Below are 22,794 nucleotides of genomic sequence, written 5' to 3'. Positions count from 1 at the left end.
TCCGGTCGAGTCCAGCGGCCCTGAAAGTGTCTTCCCCGAGTCACTGCCCCCCATCCTCTCAGACTGGCGTCTGTCGGGAGGAGAATCCATTCCCACATTGCAAACCTCTTGCCTGCCAGTAAGAGTGAGGAATTCAGCCACCAAGGAGAAAAGTTCGAGCCTTGGGTGACAGTTGAACTCACTGGTGAAGAAAAAAGGTGGGACCCTGACCACTGAGAGATGAGGTCCAGTTGGAATGGACTGGTATGGAACTCCCATCTTGGATGGAGTCGAAGGTCGCAAACATATTCTCTAAAGGAGGAATATACAGGTGTACTAACACCCTGCGATGGCACAGTATCAATCACACCCGTTGTTGGATGGAGGTGTCTTTTTCCTGCAGAAGACACACCCTCTGCTCCACCGTATCTAAAAACATCCCTAGGAAAAGCAGACGCTGAGAAGGCTGTTGGAAATTCAGGATCTATCCCTCCTGCCGTAATTGTTGAGACATAGATCGTCCAAGTACAGGATGATAGTGACACCTTGAATCCGAAGAAAGGCCATCATTACAGCCCTGACCTTCGTGAACACTCTTAGTGCTGATGAAAGACCAAAGGGTGAAATTGAAATTGAGAGTCCCGCACTGCCTGATGAAACCAAATGGGAATGTGGAGATAGGCATGGTGCCGTGACTCGGAAGCAAACCGAGGTTGCTGCGAAAGGGTACTAACCACTGTACAATCACGGCCTCCCTCTCGAGACCTGCAATGACAGACTGCAGGAACTCTATCTTGATCCTGAAGTTCCTCAAACAAGGTTGAGATGTTTCAGGTTCAGAATGGTCACACTGAACCGTCCGACTTGGGAACTACAACCAAGCTGGAATAGAAGCTTTGACCGTGCTTGTATAACAAACAGTTTGTCTGCTGACGCTTGAAATTGCAAAAGTGGGCCCCCACCTTGGGGTCCCCCAGGAGAGAAGGGAGCGCATCATGCTGGAGGCTTAACTGCTGGGAGGAAGATGAAGTGGCTCTACCCCTGCCTCTGGGACCACGGGAGATAGCGGGAGCTTCTCTGGCATGACCAGTCCAGCTGGAAGCAGGTAAGTTTCACCTGCTATTCGCCACCTCTCAGTGGCGGATAGTACCTCCATCAAATTCTGAAAATACATAATTTTTGGAATTTGATGAATACCACAATTTCCATATCTCCATACTAATGTATGGGGAGTGTGGAAATTAACGCAGAGGAACTTAACAAGGAGATATCAGTAATATCTCCTGCGATAAGATACTTCATGAATACTAAAATAACGTTATTTAAGGAAAATGTCCTTAAAAACATTAATTTAGTGTTGATGAATAGACCCCAAGGGCATAGAAGGATATGCTTTTACCCAGCCCAGCCAGCGCTGATACAATGACCAGCACGCTGTGTAAACACAATGTAAATGTGCTATTAATGGCTGTGCACACACAGTCTTAATGACTCTTCAGTAGCCTGACCCCACTGTGTACTCACATCCGGAGACAGGACAGTCTCTCCGCTGTACTCAGCGTCTGCAGCAGCATGTTACATTTAAAATGGCCGCCATCCTCTAGGAAACGATGGGGTTGCCGGAAGGCAGGAGCAGAACTCATCGTTAGGCTCCACCCCCCGCTCTGGCGCCCGTTTACAGCGCTGAGCGGGCTGCTATTATGATGCACGCCTTATAGTATTCCTGGCCACCCTGCTATTCAGGGTGCCAGGAGTTACTAACCCTGCTGCTGCCGAGTGCTGCCGGTGGCGGGTGTGCTAGTGGGGGACCGTGACGTGCGCCGCACGCAGTGCGTCTAGGTACCCCCAAGAGACAGTGGTCTCTGTAGCTTAAGACCCCAGCGCACACCGCAAGCAGCTGTGGTGGGGTCTCTCGGCAGCTCCAGCGATGCAGACAGTCAGGGGCAGGGAGCTGCCTGTCTGTGTCCTCATATGCTGATCGCGGATCTATAATTTAAACAGAGAACTCTGTAGTGCAGCCAGCTCCCTTGGCACAAAATTTAGACTGACCTGTAGGGGGGTATAGAGGGGGAGGAGCTAGCTACTATTCAAATTTATTAAAGTGCCAGCTCCCGGTTATCCCACATCTATACCCCACTGTACTCAGACTTCAGTGTCCCCTAGTGGATGAAGGAGAAACACAGGAGTCTGTACATACCAAAAACACATATGATAGTGTCAATATGCAGACTCAGCCACTCATTACACTTACTGTACTTCTCTTTATGCTTAAAAGAGGCACAGAGAGGTGGAAGGGACAGGCACGCTCACTGAATTTACTGTAAGGGCTTATTAAAGTAATTGCAGCACGTTAATTGGGGAGGCAGCTGTAAATACGCCTCTCAGGTTGTTGCAGGAGCTCAAACCCATTGCAAGATACATGCAAATAATGATGGTCATCAGCACAGACATTGCCATGGTAAGAAAAAAAGAAAGAAATATAGAATTTGACAGCAGATAAGAACCTCTTGGCCTATCTAGTCTGCCCTAGATGTGTTAAGAAATCAAGTACTTTAACCAAAAACCCTATAGACAATGCATACTGCTTTAGTGGGAGCGTAGTCGCGAATCGCAAGTCTCCTGGCTTACCAGTTACTAATTAGATTAGAGCTGCTCTCATTGGTATAAAGCCCAAATCAAACATTTAGGCCCGTATTCAATTAGCCGCGAAAAGCCAAGATCCGCAAAAAAGTATCGCCAAATGCGACTTTTCGCCAGGCGGTAACTTATCTCCGTGTTCAATTCCGATTAGTTTCCGATTATTTTTGTAATGGGCAAAAAAGATTCACCTCTGAATAGGTGGAGAAAAAAGTGGGGAAACCACTCAGCACCCTTGGGACAACCCCGCACTACGTCAAAAATCACTAAAAATAGTGAGGAACAACCCAAAAAATTATTTTGAAAATGGGGGCAAAAAAGTATAAAGTTGGGGTACAAACATAAAAAGTAGTGAAATAGACTTTTGGGGAATCTGCAAGTATGGGGGAGGTGTTTTTTTGATTGCAGGTGTTTGCTGAAGGTGTGTTTTTTATATGTTTTTAAAACCTCACTTTAGCAATTTTAAACCATGCTTGCACCCATTTTCAAGTACCCCAAATTTGATTGGACTACTTATTTTCACCAAAAAAAACTGCTTAATGCTATTCTTCACCACTTATGCAAAGAAGCTAATTAGAAGAAATTTACAGCACTTAAGTACCCCAAATAGCTTCATTAGGGCTAATCGGGGACAACTACATTGATCCCCAATCTTAGTGCATCTTTTGGGGGGTATCAGGCTGATTTCCCCATTTCTGACAGCACTTTTCGCCTGTTTGAGTTTCGCCGTGACGCGTTTTCGCATCTTTCGGAATTGAATACTGCGAATAGCGGGGGCACACCCGATAAATTTCTGCGGCCAAAACACGCAATGTTGGCAAAAATTCCGGCATGCGAAAAAGTATCGCTGGTGTGAAACTAATTGAATACGGGCCTTAGTGTTAGTTCTATTAACTACAGTACATTGTACCTAGGGCCAGATTACCAAATAGGTAGAGTAGAAATTGGTCTATGGGCCCGTGTCTTTTAGGGGCCCTGCGACAACCGATCAAAATAGAAAATTTAATAAACTCAAAAAAACTAAAACTTTACATTAAAAACTCTATAGAGAAAATACTGTATTAATGTAATGTACCCATTAACAACAATTTAATTGATACCATTAATAATTGTTAATGTTTGTTTTGTGTAATAAAAGAAGCATTTCAAGGGGGCCCTGAGATTTCGACTGCCTAGGGGCCTCCACAGGGTTTAATCCGACACTGGTTGTAACAATGTAGTTCATAGAGATTAGAGAAGTGAGCTCAGCATACACACATAATTGTGTTATTTGTTCAGACTTAGTTTATGTGTGAGCTTTTTTCAACATAAAATGCATGCAACTCTAAATGAGGCTCTAATTGTGCGAGGTGCAACACTACTAGCTTGTAGCATTATATGGATACAATAAAGTGTGTATATATATATTGTTATACCAGGTTTGCACGTACAATTAAAGAAGGATGAACCTTCAAGTCCTGCGGTAACTCTTCTCATTGGAGAAAATCTTGGAGTTATATCAGTGGACCTGGTTCTTGCCCTTAAGCTCAATCAGCCATGGCCTGATACAACAGGAGAAGGAATGAAGATCGATAACTGGCTAGGCACTAAGGTGACACAAGAATATAGGAGAGAACCATTCTCCATGGTACCTAAACAAATGACATTGACACAGGAATATAACACAGGTAACAATTTTGATCAGTTTGATTGTCTGAGGTCCCTACATTATTGTGATATTAGTTTAACCTCCCGTTAGATGTTATGGAAAGTGCCTCCACCCAAGCTACTATTATACTAAGGTTCAGTACTTTAGGCTCGCTTAGGTAAGCCTAAATGGATCACACCTACTAGTAGTTAGCTATTATGTGTTGTAATATTGTATGAGCTGAATTACATTGAACAACATACAATCCTATATTCTAACTTTTATTACCGTCTGCTGATATAAATCAGCTAAACCATCTGTACCTTCTTTTTCTTTCAGCTTCGCATTGCTTCAGGACACCTTCAGGCAAGTAAAAATAATGTCACAGTAGCCTGTTATAAGGTTTTTTCTATTTAGTTATAAAACATGGGGTCCCATATACAAATGAAAAATAACCCCATTAGCGGCTGCTAAAGGGGTTATGCCGCTTTTCTGTATTTAGTAAACAGCGGTAATCTTAGATTACAGCTGTTTGCACAGCATCGCTCTCGCCATCTTTTAGATGGCGAGAGCGATGCGGGCACCAATTGCCGGCAATGGAGACCCGGCGGTGCCTTTCCAGCTTCAGCAAAGCCTTCCAGGTACTGCCGGGTGTCCCTGTCATGCACATGCGCAGAAGGACCGTCGTGCATGTGCATGACACTGGAGCCCCGTTGCTGGCAGCGTTAGGCTGCCAGCAGCCCGGCTGAGTACCTCGACGAGGACGAGGATTCCGCTGGACTTCGCGGGACCTCGCCGGAGGGGTAAGTATTACTAAATACCAGTGGAATTTTCGTTTGTATCACAGTGATACTAAACGAAAATTGTTGCTGGTTTTTTATTTCGTTTGTAAATGGGACTCATGGAATGTACAATAATACATAAATATTATTCTTTATGTATAATGCTCAGGTTAGCTTCCTCTACTAAGCTTCTATGACACACACATATATATTTATACCTTAGCAACTTTAGTTTACTGTACCTTCTTTGTACCTAACTACACATATTCATAACATACATTATATTATTTAAATTAACTGAAACTCCAGAAGCTACTATTCTAGATATGGTTTGTTTTGACGGCAGTGTTGAAAGTCTTTATCGTCCAAGTCCTCTGTAGCTGAAACTAGATGTCCAGAAACATAAATGTCCCTTTTTGTTTTCCTGCCGTACACTTTTGCAACTTTCTTTACAGAAATATGTCTTATGTGACTCCTCAATTAAGGCCCGTATTCAATTTTAGGCGAAAAGTCCAGACTTTTCGCCTGCTGGACTTTTCGCCTCCTTCACCTGTTTTCCTGGCGGAAAAGTATCGTGCGCATGCCCGCTCTTCCACGTATTCAATTCCAAAGTAGACGAAATCGGGAACCGGCGAAACTTGGATCGGCGAAAAAATACAGGAATTTTCAGGAAATAATTGTAGGACTTCCTTAAAGATGTCCAGACCTCGGGGTTTACTATGGGTACCCCCGTTTTTGCCTGCAGAAGAAAGTCGGGTTTTTAAATAGCCGCAGCAGGTGTTTTTTTCCCGACATTGAAGAAATGATGCAGAAGAGCACTTAGGTTTTTTTTTCGTTTTTAAAAGTGGTCCCATCAAAATTGGGGTACATGAAAATGGGGGTAAGCATATTTTTAAGTGCCTAAAGTTAATTTTAAAAATTCTGCAAAAATGCACCTGCCACTACTCTGCGCAATGAAGAAAACACCTGCCGCATACTTGGGGACCCTACCAGAATTAATTTAATTAGTTTGGAATTTTGTTTCCCTATTCTTTTTTTCACCCCCAAATTTAAAGTAAATTTTTTGGGGGGTCCCGATTTTTTTTTGTAACTTTTTTTTGACACTGTTAATTTTTATATGACATTCCCAGGGGTGCAGGCTTTAAGCCTGCACCCCTAAACTCCAATTCTGCACTTTTTTTCACCTGCTAAAGGCAGGCGAAAATATATCCCCATTTTTTTCCATTGACTTTCCGAACCTGCGAAAAGTCAATGTAAAAATACGGGGATATTTGAAATAGGCGAAAATGACGTAATCGGCGATAAATTATCGCTGATTCCGACATTTTGCCTCAAATTGAATATGGGCATAAGTGGTATAATCCGAGATGGTTCATATTCTGAATCGTTTTATTATAACAGCTTTTCTCCATTTAGTTATCCTTATTCCGGGATGTTCTCTATGCTGGTATATAAGGTTCAGAGATGTCATACAGGTACAGGATGCAGTGTTTTTTATAGTCTGTATAGTCTGTAATATTAAATTATCCAAATGAAGGATCTGGAAAGACAATATCAGGAACCAGATTTTAAGTGTTACAATGCTTCTCTAATCTCCAACTTCTATTTATACATGCATCAGATACTCTGTACCATGTGTTTCTATTTCTTTACAGTATTTCTTGTTAAGTCAACACAGCTGCCACCAGGGTCGTAACTAGGGTAGTGCGACCAGTGCCATGGCACAGGGCAGGGGGCACTGTTTGGGTCTGTCAATTTTCCTGCTTATTATCATTCTCACTTGTAGCTTCCTCTTCTGTTATCCCTGGCATCTCCTGGCCTCTCCTATCTCTTCCCTGACCCTTCCCCATGAGGCCATGGCCCTCTTTGAAGTGCACTATCTTATGTCCCTATTTAAAAAATGAAGGGGGGGGGGGCGCCAATGCTCTCTCTGGCACAGGGCACCAAAAAATCTAGTTACCGCTCTGCCACTCAGTAATAACTTTGGCTTTCACTTTGGAGGTCTGTTTTACTGCAGCGCTCTGGTTATATAAATTCAAACCAATCTTCCTAGCTGATTTTATTTAGCCCTCCTTGTGCCTCTATTAAATCTCAGCTGCTCCAGTAACACTTAAATCCTACCGAGGTCTGTGTCTGCCCACTCTCTCTCCCAGATGACCCTTTCAGGGGTCTATTCAGAGAGGCATGTTGCTATATCTTATTAGACTGGCCTTTTTTTTAATAATAGTTTCTATTAGTCTACTACCTCCAACACCTATGCAGTATGATAGTCTCTTCACGGTTTACTAGTTGGCTGTATCAGAACAGCAACTAATTAAAGCCCTCGAGAAGAGCAGTGTAACGTATTTGCAGTATGGCTGATGTGATTATTAGGTAGTTATTATGACCGGACATCAGCAGTGCTATACAGAATATCTATAGTAGTGTGGTCAGGTAATATTACTCACTGCCAGTAATTCTGCAGTGACTCTCCTCTTTTGTGATCCCCCACCAGCTCCACTATACTTAGCCGCTGCTTTCTCTGCTAGCAGTTTCTCTGACAGCCGCTCAGCTGACCCAGTCTGTGAGAAGACAACTGCCGGGCCGCCCCTCAGATGCTGATGCTACTGTCGCCTCTTTTCTAGAGATGGCTAGTGAGTGAGTGTCTCAACACAATGACTCGAATCATTCAGATGTTCGAATGATTCAAGTCACTCAACGATTGGTGTGTCAAGACACCCACCTCTCTAGCCTCTCTGTCAGTGGGAGCCTGAGTGAGTGGCAGCTCCGCCCCCTACACTGCTGCTCCGACCTGATTATACTTCTACAGTCAGTGTGCAGAAGTGTGATCAGGTCGGATGGATTCGCAGTGTAGGGGGCGGAGCTGTCAGCGACTCACTCAGAGTGGCGCTGCTACTGCCAGGGCTCGGGGGGAGTGCACTGACTCAGGAGAGTCAGGGTAGAACCTTGATCTGCAGTGCTGAGCTACAGGGGGATGTCAGCGACTCACTCAGAGACACCAACACCTCTGCTTCCCACAGCTCTAAAGAGCCGTGTCCCGACACACTGTCTCGAGACAAACCACTGAGTTGAGCAATGTGGCTCAACTCAGTACAGTGAATCAATCTGCCCATCTCTACTCTTTTCCCTGGACTCCCACACAGTCCGGGGCCTAGACACACACCTGTCTGTCACGAACACCAACCCACTCATGTTCCGCCTCCACAGACTCCCGGCCGCTGCTACATCCGCTATTAGCAGCGCCGGTAAGTGCAAGAAGGGAGCGCTGGTGAAGGGAACAGCAGACTGACTCGCCATAGCTGACGCTCCCCCTTATTCCTCCTCTCCCCAAGTCCTGCAAGCCTCCTCTCCTCTTTCCCACTTGAAGCGCGTGCTTTCTCTTCACCACAGCCCTTTCATGTAGCACATGCTGTTTCTGGAACCTCCTATGAACCCCAAATTGCCTCAGGCTTCTTACCAATACCAGAGTCATAATCACCTATACACTCATGTATTTCCATAAGAGCCCATATAGGGCTGGATTCAATTAGAGGCGAAAAGCCTCAATCGGCGAAAAAATTTCGCCGATGTGCGGTTTTCGCCTGTTTACAAAGTATTGCCATATTCAATCCTGCCATATAAATCCCGCGATCGCACAGCAAGACATTAGCACGCCCACTATGGCTTGGCGTGCGATTGCAGTTTGTATTTACCCACCCACCAGCCTGTCTTTTCCTACGTAACACACGTCATCTCCAGGAAGTGTATGCAACAATCGGTAACATCGAGTACCATCAGAACCATACGCAGCGCTTGTGGTTGACCATACCCTACCGTAAGCACTGCGAGTGCTGCAGTGTTTTAAAAAGCCATGTGATATGTACTATGACGTTGGGTCTTAATTATGCATGCCTTTGAAATGGCGTTTTGACGCTCAGGCACGCCTGCGTTGGAACCACCCCTCCCCCGTTTACATTGACCTCCCCCGTCACCACCCACAAACGGCATCTGTCACTCAATCTTGCGGGCAGTCTGTGCACTTGCTGTGTTTTCTTCCCAATCGCAACGACTGGTTCGCACACTGTGGCTTTTACGCATGTGCAGATCGCGAAAATCGGGCTATCAGCCTAGGCCTGGGGTGCCCTGGAGAAGGAGACCCCTTTATCGGGGGGCCCACCTCCCCAGGGATCCCCAGCCTGGGCTGACTAGCCATCAGCAGGGGCGCCGAGAGGGGGGGGGAGTGGGTACACTTTACCCGGGCCCAGGCTTCCAGCAGTAGCCCAGCATGTGGGAGATTGCTAGCGGCTGCTAAGCAGCAGCCACAGCTATCTCCTCTGCCTGAGGGGGGGAGCGATCAAACTGATCGCCCCCCTCTCTGAATTTGCGCCGGGTTGAGGGGCTCACAGTGCCCCCTCCCCGGAGCACAGCAAATTTTTTTTTTTCTTCAAGGGGGCATGGCCACGCCTCCCGCGATTTGGCCATGCCCCCTCTTTACCGGGGCCTGCCAGCGCTCTCTACGGCCCTGGCCATCAGGGGTAATGCTTTGGCCGGGGGAAACCGGTGAAAGGTTTTCCCTGGCTGTGGCATTAGTCAGCCCCGGTCCTCCATGTGCATGTTGTAAAGTGGATAAGACTGAAGCTGTGCTGGAGGCTCTTCTTCCTTAGAATCTCCACACAGATGCTAGAATAAGTCCTATATTAAGTAAGTGCTGGCAGGGCGGGGAAGGGGATAGAAGGAGATTAGAAGAGTAGTTCCGTAATGGAGGTGGTGGGAGGGGAGAGAAGGTCCTCTGCCCAGGTATAGCTGGGGACACATATATTATGTATAGCTGGGTACACATATAGCTGGGGGCTGGATGTGTGTGCTCAGTACATGCCTGGGCATAGCTGAGGGTACAAGGGCAGCAGGATGTGTACGATCAGTGCAATGCTTGGGTATAGCTAGGGGTATATACAAAAGCATCTGATGTGTATATCAGTCCTGGCACCATGTATCAACCTAACACCCCTCATCCCATCCCCTTGCTACTCCAGATGCAGCCTTCACACTGCACTATTGACCTTCATAGGCTCCTGGCCCCATGTTATTGTTGCATTCCATCGGTCTCTTGCTGCTCCTCTATCCCATTACGAAAGACCCTCCCCGGACCCCTGCAAATCTGACTTAATTAAAATACACAGCGTCCCTGCCTGCAGTACAGTACCATAGACCCTTTAGCAACCCCTATAGTGCCCCTGATGTCAGGGACCCCATGCTGTGCCCATATACATGATGCCCATGTGCTATGAAATGAGTACTATGGAACTCCTTTTATATACAGTAGTCCCATTGCGTACATACAGCATATATATGCAAAATAGATGTACCAGCTGTGTAGAAAGAAAATTTTGTGTTATAAAATTGTCTGTAAGGTTATATTGTGTGTTGTCTTGTTTCCTCTCGTCTTTATGATGGACTGAGAAATCTGTTTTTAGAAAATGAATGATACAGTGATTTGTAGGCATGGCTGTTTGTGTGAGTTGTTCCAGTATTGCTCGCTGTCTCTGTCTGGGAAGATGCCCACTTTTTATTTATTATTATTTATAGATAACCTGATTTTATCTAAATCTCCAGTATTCTTTTTTCTACTGTTTTTAAGCTGGCTTCTACATTACTACTGAGTTAGAGATTGTTGCCTTTAACGTGTGTGGTACTTTCTGAGGGGGTGTAGTTAGAATACCGATGCATGAGAAGCCGTCTGATAGAATCCCGGTGTCAAAATCCCAACTCATGTCTAAATACAGACGCCTATCTTTAGCCCGACGACATAATCCTGACAGATGGCTTCCCAAGCATAGATAAGCGGGGAGGGTTAGCTGTTAGCCATGGGGAGGAGGGGGTTAGGTTTAGGCACCCCCCAGAGAGGGTTAGGATTAGGCTAGGGGAAGGGGGGCTAGGGTTACACACAACCCCGGGAGGGTTAGGTTTAGGGTGCGGGAAGGGGGAATTTAGGCACCCCCAGAGGGACTTAGGGTTAGGCACCACCTTGGGAGTTTTAGGGTTAGGCACCACCAATGAAGGTTTAGGGTTAGGGGGGGAGAAGGGTAGGTTTAGTATACTTACCTGTCCCACCGGGATTCTGGTATTTCGGGCTTTCAGCATCGGCATTACACCCGTCGGCTATACAGCCGGCAGGATTTCATACCCAACCCCTTTCTGAGGACTGACCTGACATACATAGGTACTATAAGCTCACATGAGCAGGGCCCTCTTCCCTTATGTGCTTTGCCTTCCCTCACTAAGGGGTCTATTTACCAAGCTTTGGATGAAGATAATGTGAATGGAAATAAGGTACTAACCAATCAGCTCCTAACTGTCATTTTTCAAACACAGCCTGTGACGTGGCATTTAGGAGCTGACTGGCTGGTAAATTATCTCCGGTCACTTTATCTCCATCTATGGCTTAGTAAATAGACCCCTTATACCGTTATATCCTCCCTACTGCCTACAACAGCACCGTCTCCTTGGGTTCTGCCGCCCTGCTGATTATTTGGGTATTATTTTTTGGTAAGCTTGGGGGTGGCATGAGATGGAGGAGGGGGGCACCAATGGAAATTTTCCCCCTTGGCTATACGTCTAGAACCGGCACTGTATGTTAATGTATTAAAATGATAGGCAACATTAACCATGCCTCTTGTGCTGCACTAGCCATACCCACTCTGGTGGAGACCCGAGTTCAGGGCCCCTTATAAATGTTGCTATGGGGCCCACAAAGTTCTAGTTACGTCCCTGACCACACTACCCATTTTCAGTGGGAAGGCTCAAAATGCCAATAAACCCACAAAATTAGAGGACAACGTATAGACCAAAATCATGATGTTGTGAAGAACATGATAATGCCAGTATTTCTATACTATCATAATGTGCTTTAGGTCTGTGCTAGGGCAATTTTAAGGAGCATTCAGTTGTGCTACTGCACCAGGTGATATCAGTGATATTGGACTGGCCATTCTGTTTTATATTCATTTCCTAGCACCAGAGATAAAATCTCCGCCTTGCACAGATGACATGAGAAAATTTAGGCCATGCCCTCCATAGCTAGACAGAAGTGCATCAACGCAACTTGCGGCTGAAGGGATGTAACTGGATGGAATGTACTGGCGGCTCCAGAGGTGGGGCTGCAGCATAGTCCAAAATCTAAATAGGGAAGCCACACCAACTGCCAGTGAGTCCCGGCTGGTGATGTTTGTGTAACCCTTTTTTTCTTTTTTCTTTTACTGTATAATAATAAATGTCCTCCACCCAAGCTAAATTATATCAACACATAATCATCTAGACTTTGCCTGGATAAGCTAGTAAATACATATATTTTGTGTATTATATTGTAGTGTACACAGAACCTTGCAGACTATAATACAGTATTTACATGCACCAGACTAAACCACCTATTCATTGGTCTTCTTAGGAATTTTGGTGATATTCCCAGAACACCTTTTACGCTCTCCCGGTAAGTAACACAAGACCTATGTTTGGTTTTCTTAATGTTCAAATATAGGTAAATAATAGATTACACCAAACTCAAATTGTATACATTTAGAGGTGTATATACTCTATCTAAACAATAGGACTAGGATATATAAATACTGATATATAAATGTGATGTTTCACAAACTAGTAAAGTTCCTTTAAATTGAAGTCAATAGATCCAGAATAAAACCTTGTATTAATAAGGACAATAACAAGTCTTCAGTCAGCAGGTATTAAAATCACTGTTGTTTCGAGTTAATGTGATATAGTGCCATTAAACGTTAGAAATGTTCCTTTTTAGTTGAGACACTGAGGGGTAAATTTAAAGTGATTGTTTTTAGATGTGGAGATGTTGCCTATAGCAACCAATCAGATTCTAGCTATTATCTTGTAGAAGGTGCTAGTTAAATGTTAAGTAGAATCTGATTGGTTGCTGTTGGCAACATCTCCACTTCTAAAACCACTCACTTTAGTAAATATGCCCCTGTCTGCCTTTAAAACTGAGCTTGTTTATGAGTTATGTTCTGAAACCAATTTAAAGTATGTTTCTTTTCCTGTAAGTTCTTTTCCTTGGTGTGTAGATATATTGGTAGACTCCAAATACTATAGATAGCTTATTTTGTACATTTTCCCTGAATTAATTACAGAGATAGTCTTTTAGTGCGATGACAGGCACATAAACAGGGGCGTCTTAAGAGAGGAGGGGGCCCATGTGCACTCCCCGTGCGGGGCCCCCTCCTCTCATCCCGGTGGCCGGCTGCCAACTGTTGCAGCTGGCCAGCCACCAGAGTATGAGTAGACTCTGGGCACTAGAGTGTGCCCGGAGTCTACTGCGCATGCGCAGAACACCGGAAAATGGGCGTGGTGGCCATTTTCCGGTGTTCTGAGCAGCGCTGACACCCGACGCTGGACCACAGACAGGTAAGTTTAAAATAATATGGGTGCAGGGTGTGTGGTGCGCACACACTGCACCCATTATACATACGCCACTGCACATAAACCAGTGCTACATGCAAACCTATGAAGTATTTATTATTGAATAAATTACAGTAGGTAACTTTGAATGTTATCCTCACCTTTTGTTACAAAGTGTCAATATAGCCCACAATATAATTGTGTCATTATGGCAGAGGTTGAAGATAATAGTCTCTCAATGTGGATTTAAATACAGTTTATTATCCAGGATAGGGAAAAGGGGAAAATACTTCTGCACTAGTAATTAATTTATATCAAATATCGATATGTCCCCAATATATGATAATTATTAATTAGCTTTTTTTTATCATGGGGGTGCTGCCATAGACAATAAATATATGTAAGAATAAACAAAAGGAAAGAAAAGAATTGTTTCTTACGGGCGCAGTGAAAAAATAAATAAAATATAACCTTTATTTCTTAATTTAAATGTCTGCCTTTGCAGTGAAATATTAAGATCAACATTTAACACAGAAAAAATTGTGAGGTTGGTGAACATATAATAAAGAAAATAATAAAAAGTCTGTCTCGCTGTCCTATTATTTGCTTCTTAATAATATTAGTAATATAGAATAGCGTTAATCTCTTATTTTGAACGTGTGCGCCTATGAAGTATAAGGGATATATATTCTGGTCTCACACTTTAACCCCTTTAATACCCTTTTCAGACAGAAAATGGCAAAATACCCGGATTTTTCCAGACTTTTGCGTTGGTTGTTTTGCCATTCTCTGTCTGAACCCCCTTCAGACAGAAGAGCAAATTACCAGGTCTAAAACTTCAACCCGGTATTTTTCTGATTTACACGGGTATTTCTTATGTCTGAAAGTGTCAACCCAGGTCTAAATTCCTGTGTCTCCGACCCTGGTAAATTCCGGGGTCAAAGTCCCGGGAATTTAGACCCGGGTGTACCCTTTCAGACAGAAAAAGGTCCCGTGTAAATCACCAAATTACTGGGTTGAAATGTTTAACCCGGTAATTTGGAGTTCTGTCTGAAAGGGGTATCAGACAGAACTTGGTTTTGGATTTATTTCCAAAATTGGCAAAAAAAAGCTAACATCACATCATTGGAACCTTTTTTTTGTTCATAGAGTATTATTAACCTCAATAACATTAATTTCCACTCATTTCCAGTCAATTTTGACCACCTCACAATACGGTTTTCATCCAGTTAAGGCCAAAAGGTTGCACCAAGCTAGCTGGCTGACTAGGCTAAGCGACAGCAGTGGGCGGCACAAACACATGGCAATTCAACTTCCAACATGACACATCAGGGAACAAATGTTTTTATTAATCAAGAGGCCTGAAGGAGATAGAGTATGTATGTAGTTGCAGGCAAGGAAAGGAAGCGTTGTTTCGTAGTAAATGTAAGTTTTGGATTCCAAAGCAAATTTATGAGGGATGAAGGGGAGGCATTTACAACAAATATTTTCACATGAGTCCTTGCCACAGTCTAGTTTTTCGGTAGTTCTGTTTTTTTTTTGTTTTTGTTTTTTTAAATCAAAGGGTCATGCAGGAGATGCTGTCAGTGACCATAAAAATTTGTGGACATTTTTGGCATTCATCAACCATATGTAGAAGATTTCAGCAGCTGTGGCAGTTCAATTATCAACATGGCACATTTTGGAAAGAGAATGTCACTACAGTGACATACAGGATGGCAGTTTAATAAACTATAACAATATTTTTGTCGTCTACACATAAAGACAGTCAGCAATGCCCCAATCAGCGCATAATGCAAGACCGCCGGTCACAATCCCTATGGAAGAATGCTGGCTAGGGATTATTGATAGGCAGCGAAATACAGACACCTATCATAATCCCGACACTGGAATCCAGAAAGAGGCGGGACCGAACGAGGTAAGTACGGTCCGCCCATCCTCATACCCTCATGGGTTAGGTTTAGGGCACCCCGGGGGGGATTTAGAGTTAATCACCCCCCCGGGAGGGATAGGGTTAGGCTAGGGGAAGGGGGGTTAGGGTTAGGCATCCCCGGGAGAAGGCTACGGATAGGCACCCACCCGGGAGGGATAGGTTTAGGGTGTGGGGAGGGGGGTAAGGTTTAGGCACTAAGGGGGGAGGTTAGGGTTAGGCACCCCTAAAGTAGGGTTAGGGGGGGAGAGGGGAGGGTTAGGTAATTTACTTACCTCAGTCGGGATCTTGTCCAATTGGCCTGCTGGCATCAGAATTTCATCCGCCAGGCTTAGGTGCGGCGGTATAACATACCGATTCCATAACACCTAATTGTTACTTTTAATGTGTATTCTACATATCCTATTTTTTTTTCTTTTATTTCATATCTGTTGTGTTATATGTATATCTGTAAAATTTTCAATTATTCTCCATGGGAGGAGCTCTAGTTTTTTATTACACAGGAGAGCTGGGTCTAGCCTAGCTTAGGTAAGTTTATTTCCTTATTATTTATGTAAGTTTATTATCCACTATTTGGGATTGGTAGAGTGGGGGTTTGTAGGTAGATTAGTGTCGTTTAGGGGAGGATAGGTGTTAGGGGACCCAAAGTATAACTAGGTAAGGTTTCATAAAAAAGTTGGGGGGTTATGGGGAAATTATTTTTTTTTGTGTATTTGTTTTGTATTATTATTTTGACAGATATTTGTTGTGTGATATAAAATTGGTATATTTAGGATTTTATTGGCAGTATATTTAAATATTTAGTTTGCCTCCTCTAATTACCTTTGTTATCAAGATTTGTAAACCCGAATGTTGCCTTCGGGTTCTTGTATACTCCTTCACTATGGGGGTCATTCAGACCCGCTCGCGAGCGGTCGCTCGCTAGCGGGTCGATGTTGGGCGAATGCGCATGCGCACGATGGAGGGGTCTCGCACCAAAGGGGGCATGCTGTTGATGGTGAGTGACAGCACGCCCCCTTTGGTGGGCGTGCCAGGGACGTGGCTGCCAGACGGAGGCGTTCCCATGGGAACGCCTACCGTCTGAGTCCGGCCCCACTGACATCAGTAGTGATGTCAGTGGGAGTGATTTTGGCTCTGATAGAGCCAAAATCACTCCTGGGCTTGCGGCAGCGAGACCCTATCGCAGGGTCTCGTCGCAAGCCCGATGGTCACGATGGTCTTGACCATCGCAACCATCATCATGGATGCTCGCATAAGCTGTGGGTGGTAACCCACAGCTATGCGAGCGTCCAAGAGGCCGCTCCATTTTTAGGGAGGAGGGCACTGATTCAGAGCGAGCGCTCTGGCCAGAGCATCCGGCTCTGAATCAGGCCCTATGTTTGAGGATTAGGAGTATATCCTATTCAATTTAATAAGTTTTTTTTCTCACTCTCTATACTGGTGGAAAACCATTTGTATGCCACATTGTATCTGTATTACCTTCCATGTTTATGTTTACTTTCTCTATTTTATTTATATTTGTTTGCAATCTAAAATTTCAATAAAAAAGATTGAATTTAAAGGATCGCAGTAACCAATACCCATGCAATTGACCGATTGTTGCGTTCTGCACATGCATATGCATCACAGTGCACGTGCACGAACCAGTCACTGCGATCAGGATTGCGATCGCAGAGGCTACTCAGACACATCAGAGTTATTGACAGGAAGTGCCTTTGTGGGTGGTGATAGAGGGCTAGTCGGATGAATGCAGGCATGCCAGTGCGTTTCAACGCCGTTGCAAGTGTGTGCATAAATTATCCACTGCATAGCTATACGCAGTTTGAGGTCTCATAGCGTGCGTGGCTGTTAGCAATTTCTGAGTAAGGTCAGGGCTTGTGCAAGTGTACGTATGGGTCCGATGTTACTCCATTGTACTGATGGTTTTGCTATTCTGCTAAGTATTACGGATGTGCGAATGTTAAGTGGGCGTCCTTATGTGGTGCTGAGTTTCCATTGTGATCGCAATGGCTTATCTTACTATCGCACTTGCACTGCATGCATACACAATATTGCCATCCGTAGTGAATCAGGCCCATTGGATGCAGATCTAATACTAGCATAGCCATCATAGTGTCAGTGATCCTCTGTGTGACTGGGTGAGAGCTGTCATACTTGTTTCCCTGGCAAATGATTCTTTCACAGTTAGTTGTATTTTAAAATTGTAGTCTTCTTGGTCCCCTTCTGGGAAGAACCATCCGCAGCAGCAGGCCTAGTGCTGTAGGATTCTTCTGAGTAATTCTGGATAGGGGAGGAGTCACCTAGCCTTCACAAATTGGATGGAGAACTACCTCCGATCATTACTGTGGATATTAAGGATGAAGGTGTTGGCGGTAGAGATCGCAGGTGCTGGGATCTAGTTTAACTTGAGAGAAGGGATCTAGCTGATGCTGGACTATATTTGTGCTGCTTATCCCCACATTTTCAGAGGGAGCAGAAATGGTGGAAGATGGCTTCTCTGTGAGTACAACAGTGTCAGAAATTAGAAAGGTCAGTATCAGTAAGGTCAGGTTCACACATAGCACTCGTGGACACACTTAGGGGTCAATTTACTAAGGTGAGAGTTTGCAAACTCTGGAAAGTTTGGGCATTTTTTCCCACTCTCAAATGTCAAACTCGGGAGAGAGAGCTCCTTTATTATGGGAAAATACTGGAGAGTTAGCAAACTCTCTTCAATTCACCATCGGCAGAACTCGAGAACCTTTTCACTAGTGAAGATAGGATTTGGGAATTTACAAAGCAGAGAGTTTCTAAACTCTTATGAGATGGGAAAACTCTCCTGTAGAAACTCGTGAAATAAATACACCTGCCTGTGATCTGCGAGTTTGGCAGAAACATACACAGATCACTGTGATCCATGTATGTTTCTGCCTGTAAATATATTAAAAAAATGTTAAATAGAAAAAGAATGCCATACGGTCCCCCCCCCCCCCCCAGTCCTGGTTTCTAAAATTACAGGGAACAAAATGTGTAGGGTTCCACCATAATTTCCATAATTTAGAAACCAACGCCAGGCTACAGGGCCAGTCCTGGCTTTAAATATAGGGGGAAAAATTTCGTAGGGTGCCCCCTATATTTAAAACCAGCACTGAACCCAAAACGGCTGGACTGTAATGCCACAGCCCAGAGATCCTTTCACCGGGGCTCCGGGGCCAAAGCATTATCAGCCCAAGCCGGTAAGGCCAAGCCGGGGATCTCAGGGGAGGTGGGGAACCCCCCAAAGAAGGGGTCTCCCCCCGAAACCCCAGGCTTGGACTGAAGCCCGGGGCTTTTCCCCACACCCCTGGAGCATTGGGTAAGGGGGTAATAATGTCAAGAATAGAATGAAACTATTGTATTTTACAGTGGGGCTACAGGTGCCAGCATGCCTGCCCTTTGGCACTTGTGGAACTACAAGTGCCACTAGACGGGTGGCACTTGTACCCCCACTGTAAAATAAATAGTTAAATAAAGACAAAACACACACACCGTGACAAGTAAAAGTTTATTGCATACTCCTACCCACTCACACATACTTACCTATACCAGATGTTTGTGTACTCTTCTCCCATGTAGAATCCTTAATGACCTGCCCTGCAAAAGAGATTGCATACTCACCTATATCCTGGCGCTGGTCTCCATAGCATCCCCGGGACTTTACAAAAGAAAAAAAACGAGAGACGGACCCAGGATCTGTATGTGTGTTGCCACACATACAGATCCCTCACAAATGCCAGCTGATGGGACTGCACGGGGTTTGCACGTCCCGCCAGCCAATCAGCGGCCGCTAACCGGAGAGCGGCCGCTGATTGGCTCTGGCTACGGACAGTTTACATGGGAAATGCCACAGCCTGGTGAAAGGGTCTCCGGGCTGTGGCATTACAGGCCGGCCGTTTTGGTTCCGGTGCTGGTTTTAAATATAGGGGGGTACCCTGCGCAATTTTTTCCCCCTATATTTAAAACCAGGACTGGCCCTGCAACCTGGTGTTGGTTTCTAAATTACAATGGAACCCTACACATTTTGTTCACCGTCATTTTAGAAACCAGGACAGCCTAGCAAGTCTAGGGCTGGTTAGGCTTTAGGGGGGAGTGCCCTTTGTCATTTTTTTGTTTTTGTTTTTAACTTTTAACCCATTTTTTTACAGGCTAGAACACAAGCAGCGTTCACATATCTCACTGATATGTGAAGGCTGCTTGCTCGGGAGTGTTTTGGAGAGAGAAGACACTGCAATCTCGGGTGAGTCATCTCCTGCAAAACCTGCTACTCGGGGGAGAAATCTCGTTCTGCTTCACCATCGGACATCTCACTCTCAGCTAAACTCACTTCTTGGTAAATGTGAGAGTCTCAGGAGCCTCAAATCACCCTAGTTTCGCTGAAGCTAATCGAGTTGAAAAAAAAAGCAAACTCTCCCAGACTCGATTCTTAGCAAATTTACCCCTTAGACTCTCCTCATGTATTTGTGACATTTCTGCTTCAGAACTCACAGTTTGTTTTACTGCCTTTGTGGTCTTCATTTTTTTTTACACCTTTTCTAGACTGAGTGAAAAGGTCTTGCATCTTCAAGAGAGGCAGAGGAAGATGCCTCAGTGACACTTACAGAACTACCATGAGTCATAAAGGCCAAAGCCTCAGTCATTCCTTGCCGCTGCGTGTGGTGAATAGCATTTTGGCAATATTGATTTTCTGCACCACATAGATGTTTTTTTTCTTTACAATATACAAAGAAATAAGTAACAGCGCTATCCCTTTTGAGCTCTTATCTGTTCTGCTGGGTTGAGGTTTGATGCCTAATACCCGTGTCTCAATATTGTAATGAGCTATCAGAGTGGAATTGACAATGCGGCATATACAAAATAAATCCTGTTTATTGTTTGCTAAAATATTATATGAAATAATGCATACAATTGATCACAATCTTCTGCAATGCAAAGATACTGCTATGAGGTTTGAATGTTCTTAAGTGACGATGGTGTACACTGCCTGTGTACACTTGATAGGAATTTGGGGGATAGTATAGTCCTTGGGGTGAATGCGTATGTGGTTAGCGGCGTCCCGCTTTGTCACCCATAAAAGTTCATAATTGTTTTTCCAAATGATGTGCTCCAATCGATAATGGCCCGGGCTTTCTTCTTTGCAGAAGAGAGGAGAACCACCTGGGTGGCAGTGCAGGATCTCCGGACCTGGTTCATGCAGGGTACAGTGAAGTGAGTGATACGTCTAATTAAAGACTGTATCCTGCACTTCAACTGAGTACCTGTCACTCGCCTGTCTGGGGAGGGGAATCGTCGGACGCGATCACTCCTGACCTGATCCGACTTCCCCCTCCTGTGTCAGAGACTTACCTGTCTGACTGTCCTCCCGTGTGGCCGGATCCCTCCTCCTTCTGCTCGGGTGTCTAATTCTTCCATTCGGCGATGGCGGAGGAGGGCGCCCGTCTGCGTCGTCCTGGTCTGTCCTTCCTTCTCCGCTTCTGTTACTTCCTGGTCACGTGTAGTTTGCCGATCACGTGACTCGGCCGTGAGTGAGTGAGAGTAGCAGTATTCTTCACACGTGTAATTCTACTTAGGCATGCAGGAGATTTGTGATGGTTGATTGATCTGATGATGATCTGATATGTTCCCAACGCGTTTCAACCATTAAGGTCTTCCTCTGGGAGTAGTCGTTTTTTTTCTTTAGCACTCTATATTTTTTATTTGATTTTAGATGCCCTGACTTAGACCCTCTATACTAGGGGTGGGGAACCTTTTTTCTGCCAAGGGCCATTTTGATATATACGACATTATTCGGGGGCCTGGTGTAGGCTACACCCCCTTGTGTGACATCACAATCGCTGGGGATTACAGCAATGGGAGCTGTAAGGGCAGAGGTGTGACCGTCTTAAGCATCCTAAGGATGCCCTAGCCGGCACTACTGCATAGATTCTGGCTGCAGGGTGCCAGTCTAGGCAGAGAATGAGGCATGAGGCTAGCAGAAAAAATCTCAGAAGGCCAGACCACATGATTCCATGTGCCTTATATGGCCCCCTGGGCCTGAGGATCCCCATCGCTGCTCTATCCTCTTGAGCTTTAGTAGACACTTGAAAAAGTATCTTTAGTAGATATCGTTGAAGGACTAGCATCGACATCTATTTTTTATTTAGATTTATTTGATGTTGCAGCTCAATTCAAACTGTGTGGATTCACATGGCTTATGTATGCACGTGAACAAAGCGCAGTACGGTAAACCATACAAAACAGTACAAACAATAGAACTTAATTATCTATTTTTTTATGTTGCAGCTCAATTCAAACTGCGTGGAGTCACAGGGCTTATATATGCATGTGAATGTCTTTATTGAAGGACACAGCACAGCCTATATACAGCAGAGTACAGCACAGGATACAGCAGCGTGCACCCTCTATACACATTGACTAAGCAGCACAGCCTATATACAGCAAAGCACAGTGCAGCATGCTTAAGAGGGAAATGGCGCAGAGTCCCGTCCGCGGTGCCTTAAGTGGAATCCAAAACCTGTGTGAATCTGACACCATAAGAATATAATTTTGCCTCGAAGTGGAAACCAAGTCAGATGGGAGAATCAGAGTCGCCGCTCGTATTTACTCAGATTCCTGAAGTTCAGGTGGGTTCGGATTCTAAGCAATTCGAACGGCTCATCTCTACATATTACTGTAAGTTACTAGTTTGTATGCTTTGGGTTGTCTGTAAAGACTATAGATCTAAACTCTTCAGATCTCCTCTACAGCAATGGGCTAGATAGCATTGTGTACTTCCTTGACTGCTTCGTCTCTATTATAGTTTCTAGTTTATGCTACTGGCTCCCCTGTTGCTCTTACAGCTGATATCTATGGTGTGTGCAGTGTCACAAGGATAGTTACTCACTACAGACTGGACTTCACCAACACGGGCCATAACTAGGGTGGTGTGACCGGTGCACCCACACAGATTGCACATTCACGGTGGACGGAACCGGCCGCCTCCTCCCGCGATCACGGCCACTACCTCTAACGCCGGCTACAATGTATGAGGGTAGCAGTGTGCCCGGCTCTTTATCTGCCTGGCGCACCGCTAGTAATACATATTACAGTGGGTCGGGCAGTGATGCAGTTGCCTGCCTCTGTGGTCCTCCCCATCCCTTTTTCAAGTGTCACTGTCTCAGTGTGATGTCAATCCCAGTCCAGTCCCACAGTCCCCTGCACCGCTATGCTATTCCTCCAGCGCCCGCTCCTGTCAGATACGGCGGCTTCAACCACCTGTCCCACAATGATCTGCTGAGATAATTTATTATGAAGGTAAGTGCTGCTTTTGGGAAAATAACCCAGGGGGAGAAGGGATCTGTACTGTGCGGCATAATGTGTAAGGAGCATCACTACGGTGGCCATAATGTGTAAGGGGCATTACTACTGAGGGCATAATGTGTAAG

General features: G+C 44.9%; 1 protein-coding gene across 1 annotated transcript in view; it reads left to right on the top strand.

Moving 5' to 3' along the window:
* CGAS (cyclic GMP-AMP synthase) overlaps positions 1-22,794 on the top strand; it is a 77,307-nt gene that overhangs the window by 14,102 nt on the left and 40,411 nt on the right. The window contains exon 3 of the mRNA XM_088470521.1: positions 4,035-4,283. Within this exon, the coding sequence (XP_088326647.1) occupies positions 4,035-4,283 (249 nt within the window). The remainder of the gene's footprint in view (positions 1-4,034; positions 4,284-22,794) is intronic.

This window comes from Taudactylus pleione, unplaced genomic scaffold (genome assembly GCF_031769625.1).
Source record: "Taudactylus pleione unplaced genomic scaffold, aTauple2 ptg000015l, whole genome shotgun sequence".
Taxonomy (NCBI): domain Eukaryota; kingdom Metazoa; phylum Chordata; class Amphibia; order Anura; family Myobatrachidae; genus Taudactylus; species Taudactylus pleione.
Note: the sequence above shows the minus strand (reverse complement) of the source record. Positions and strands in the feature narration are given on the sequence as shown.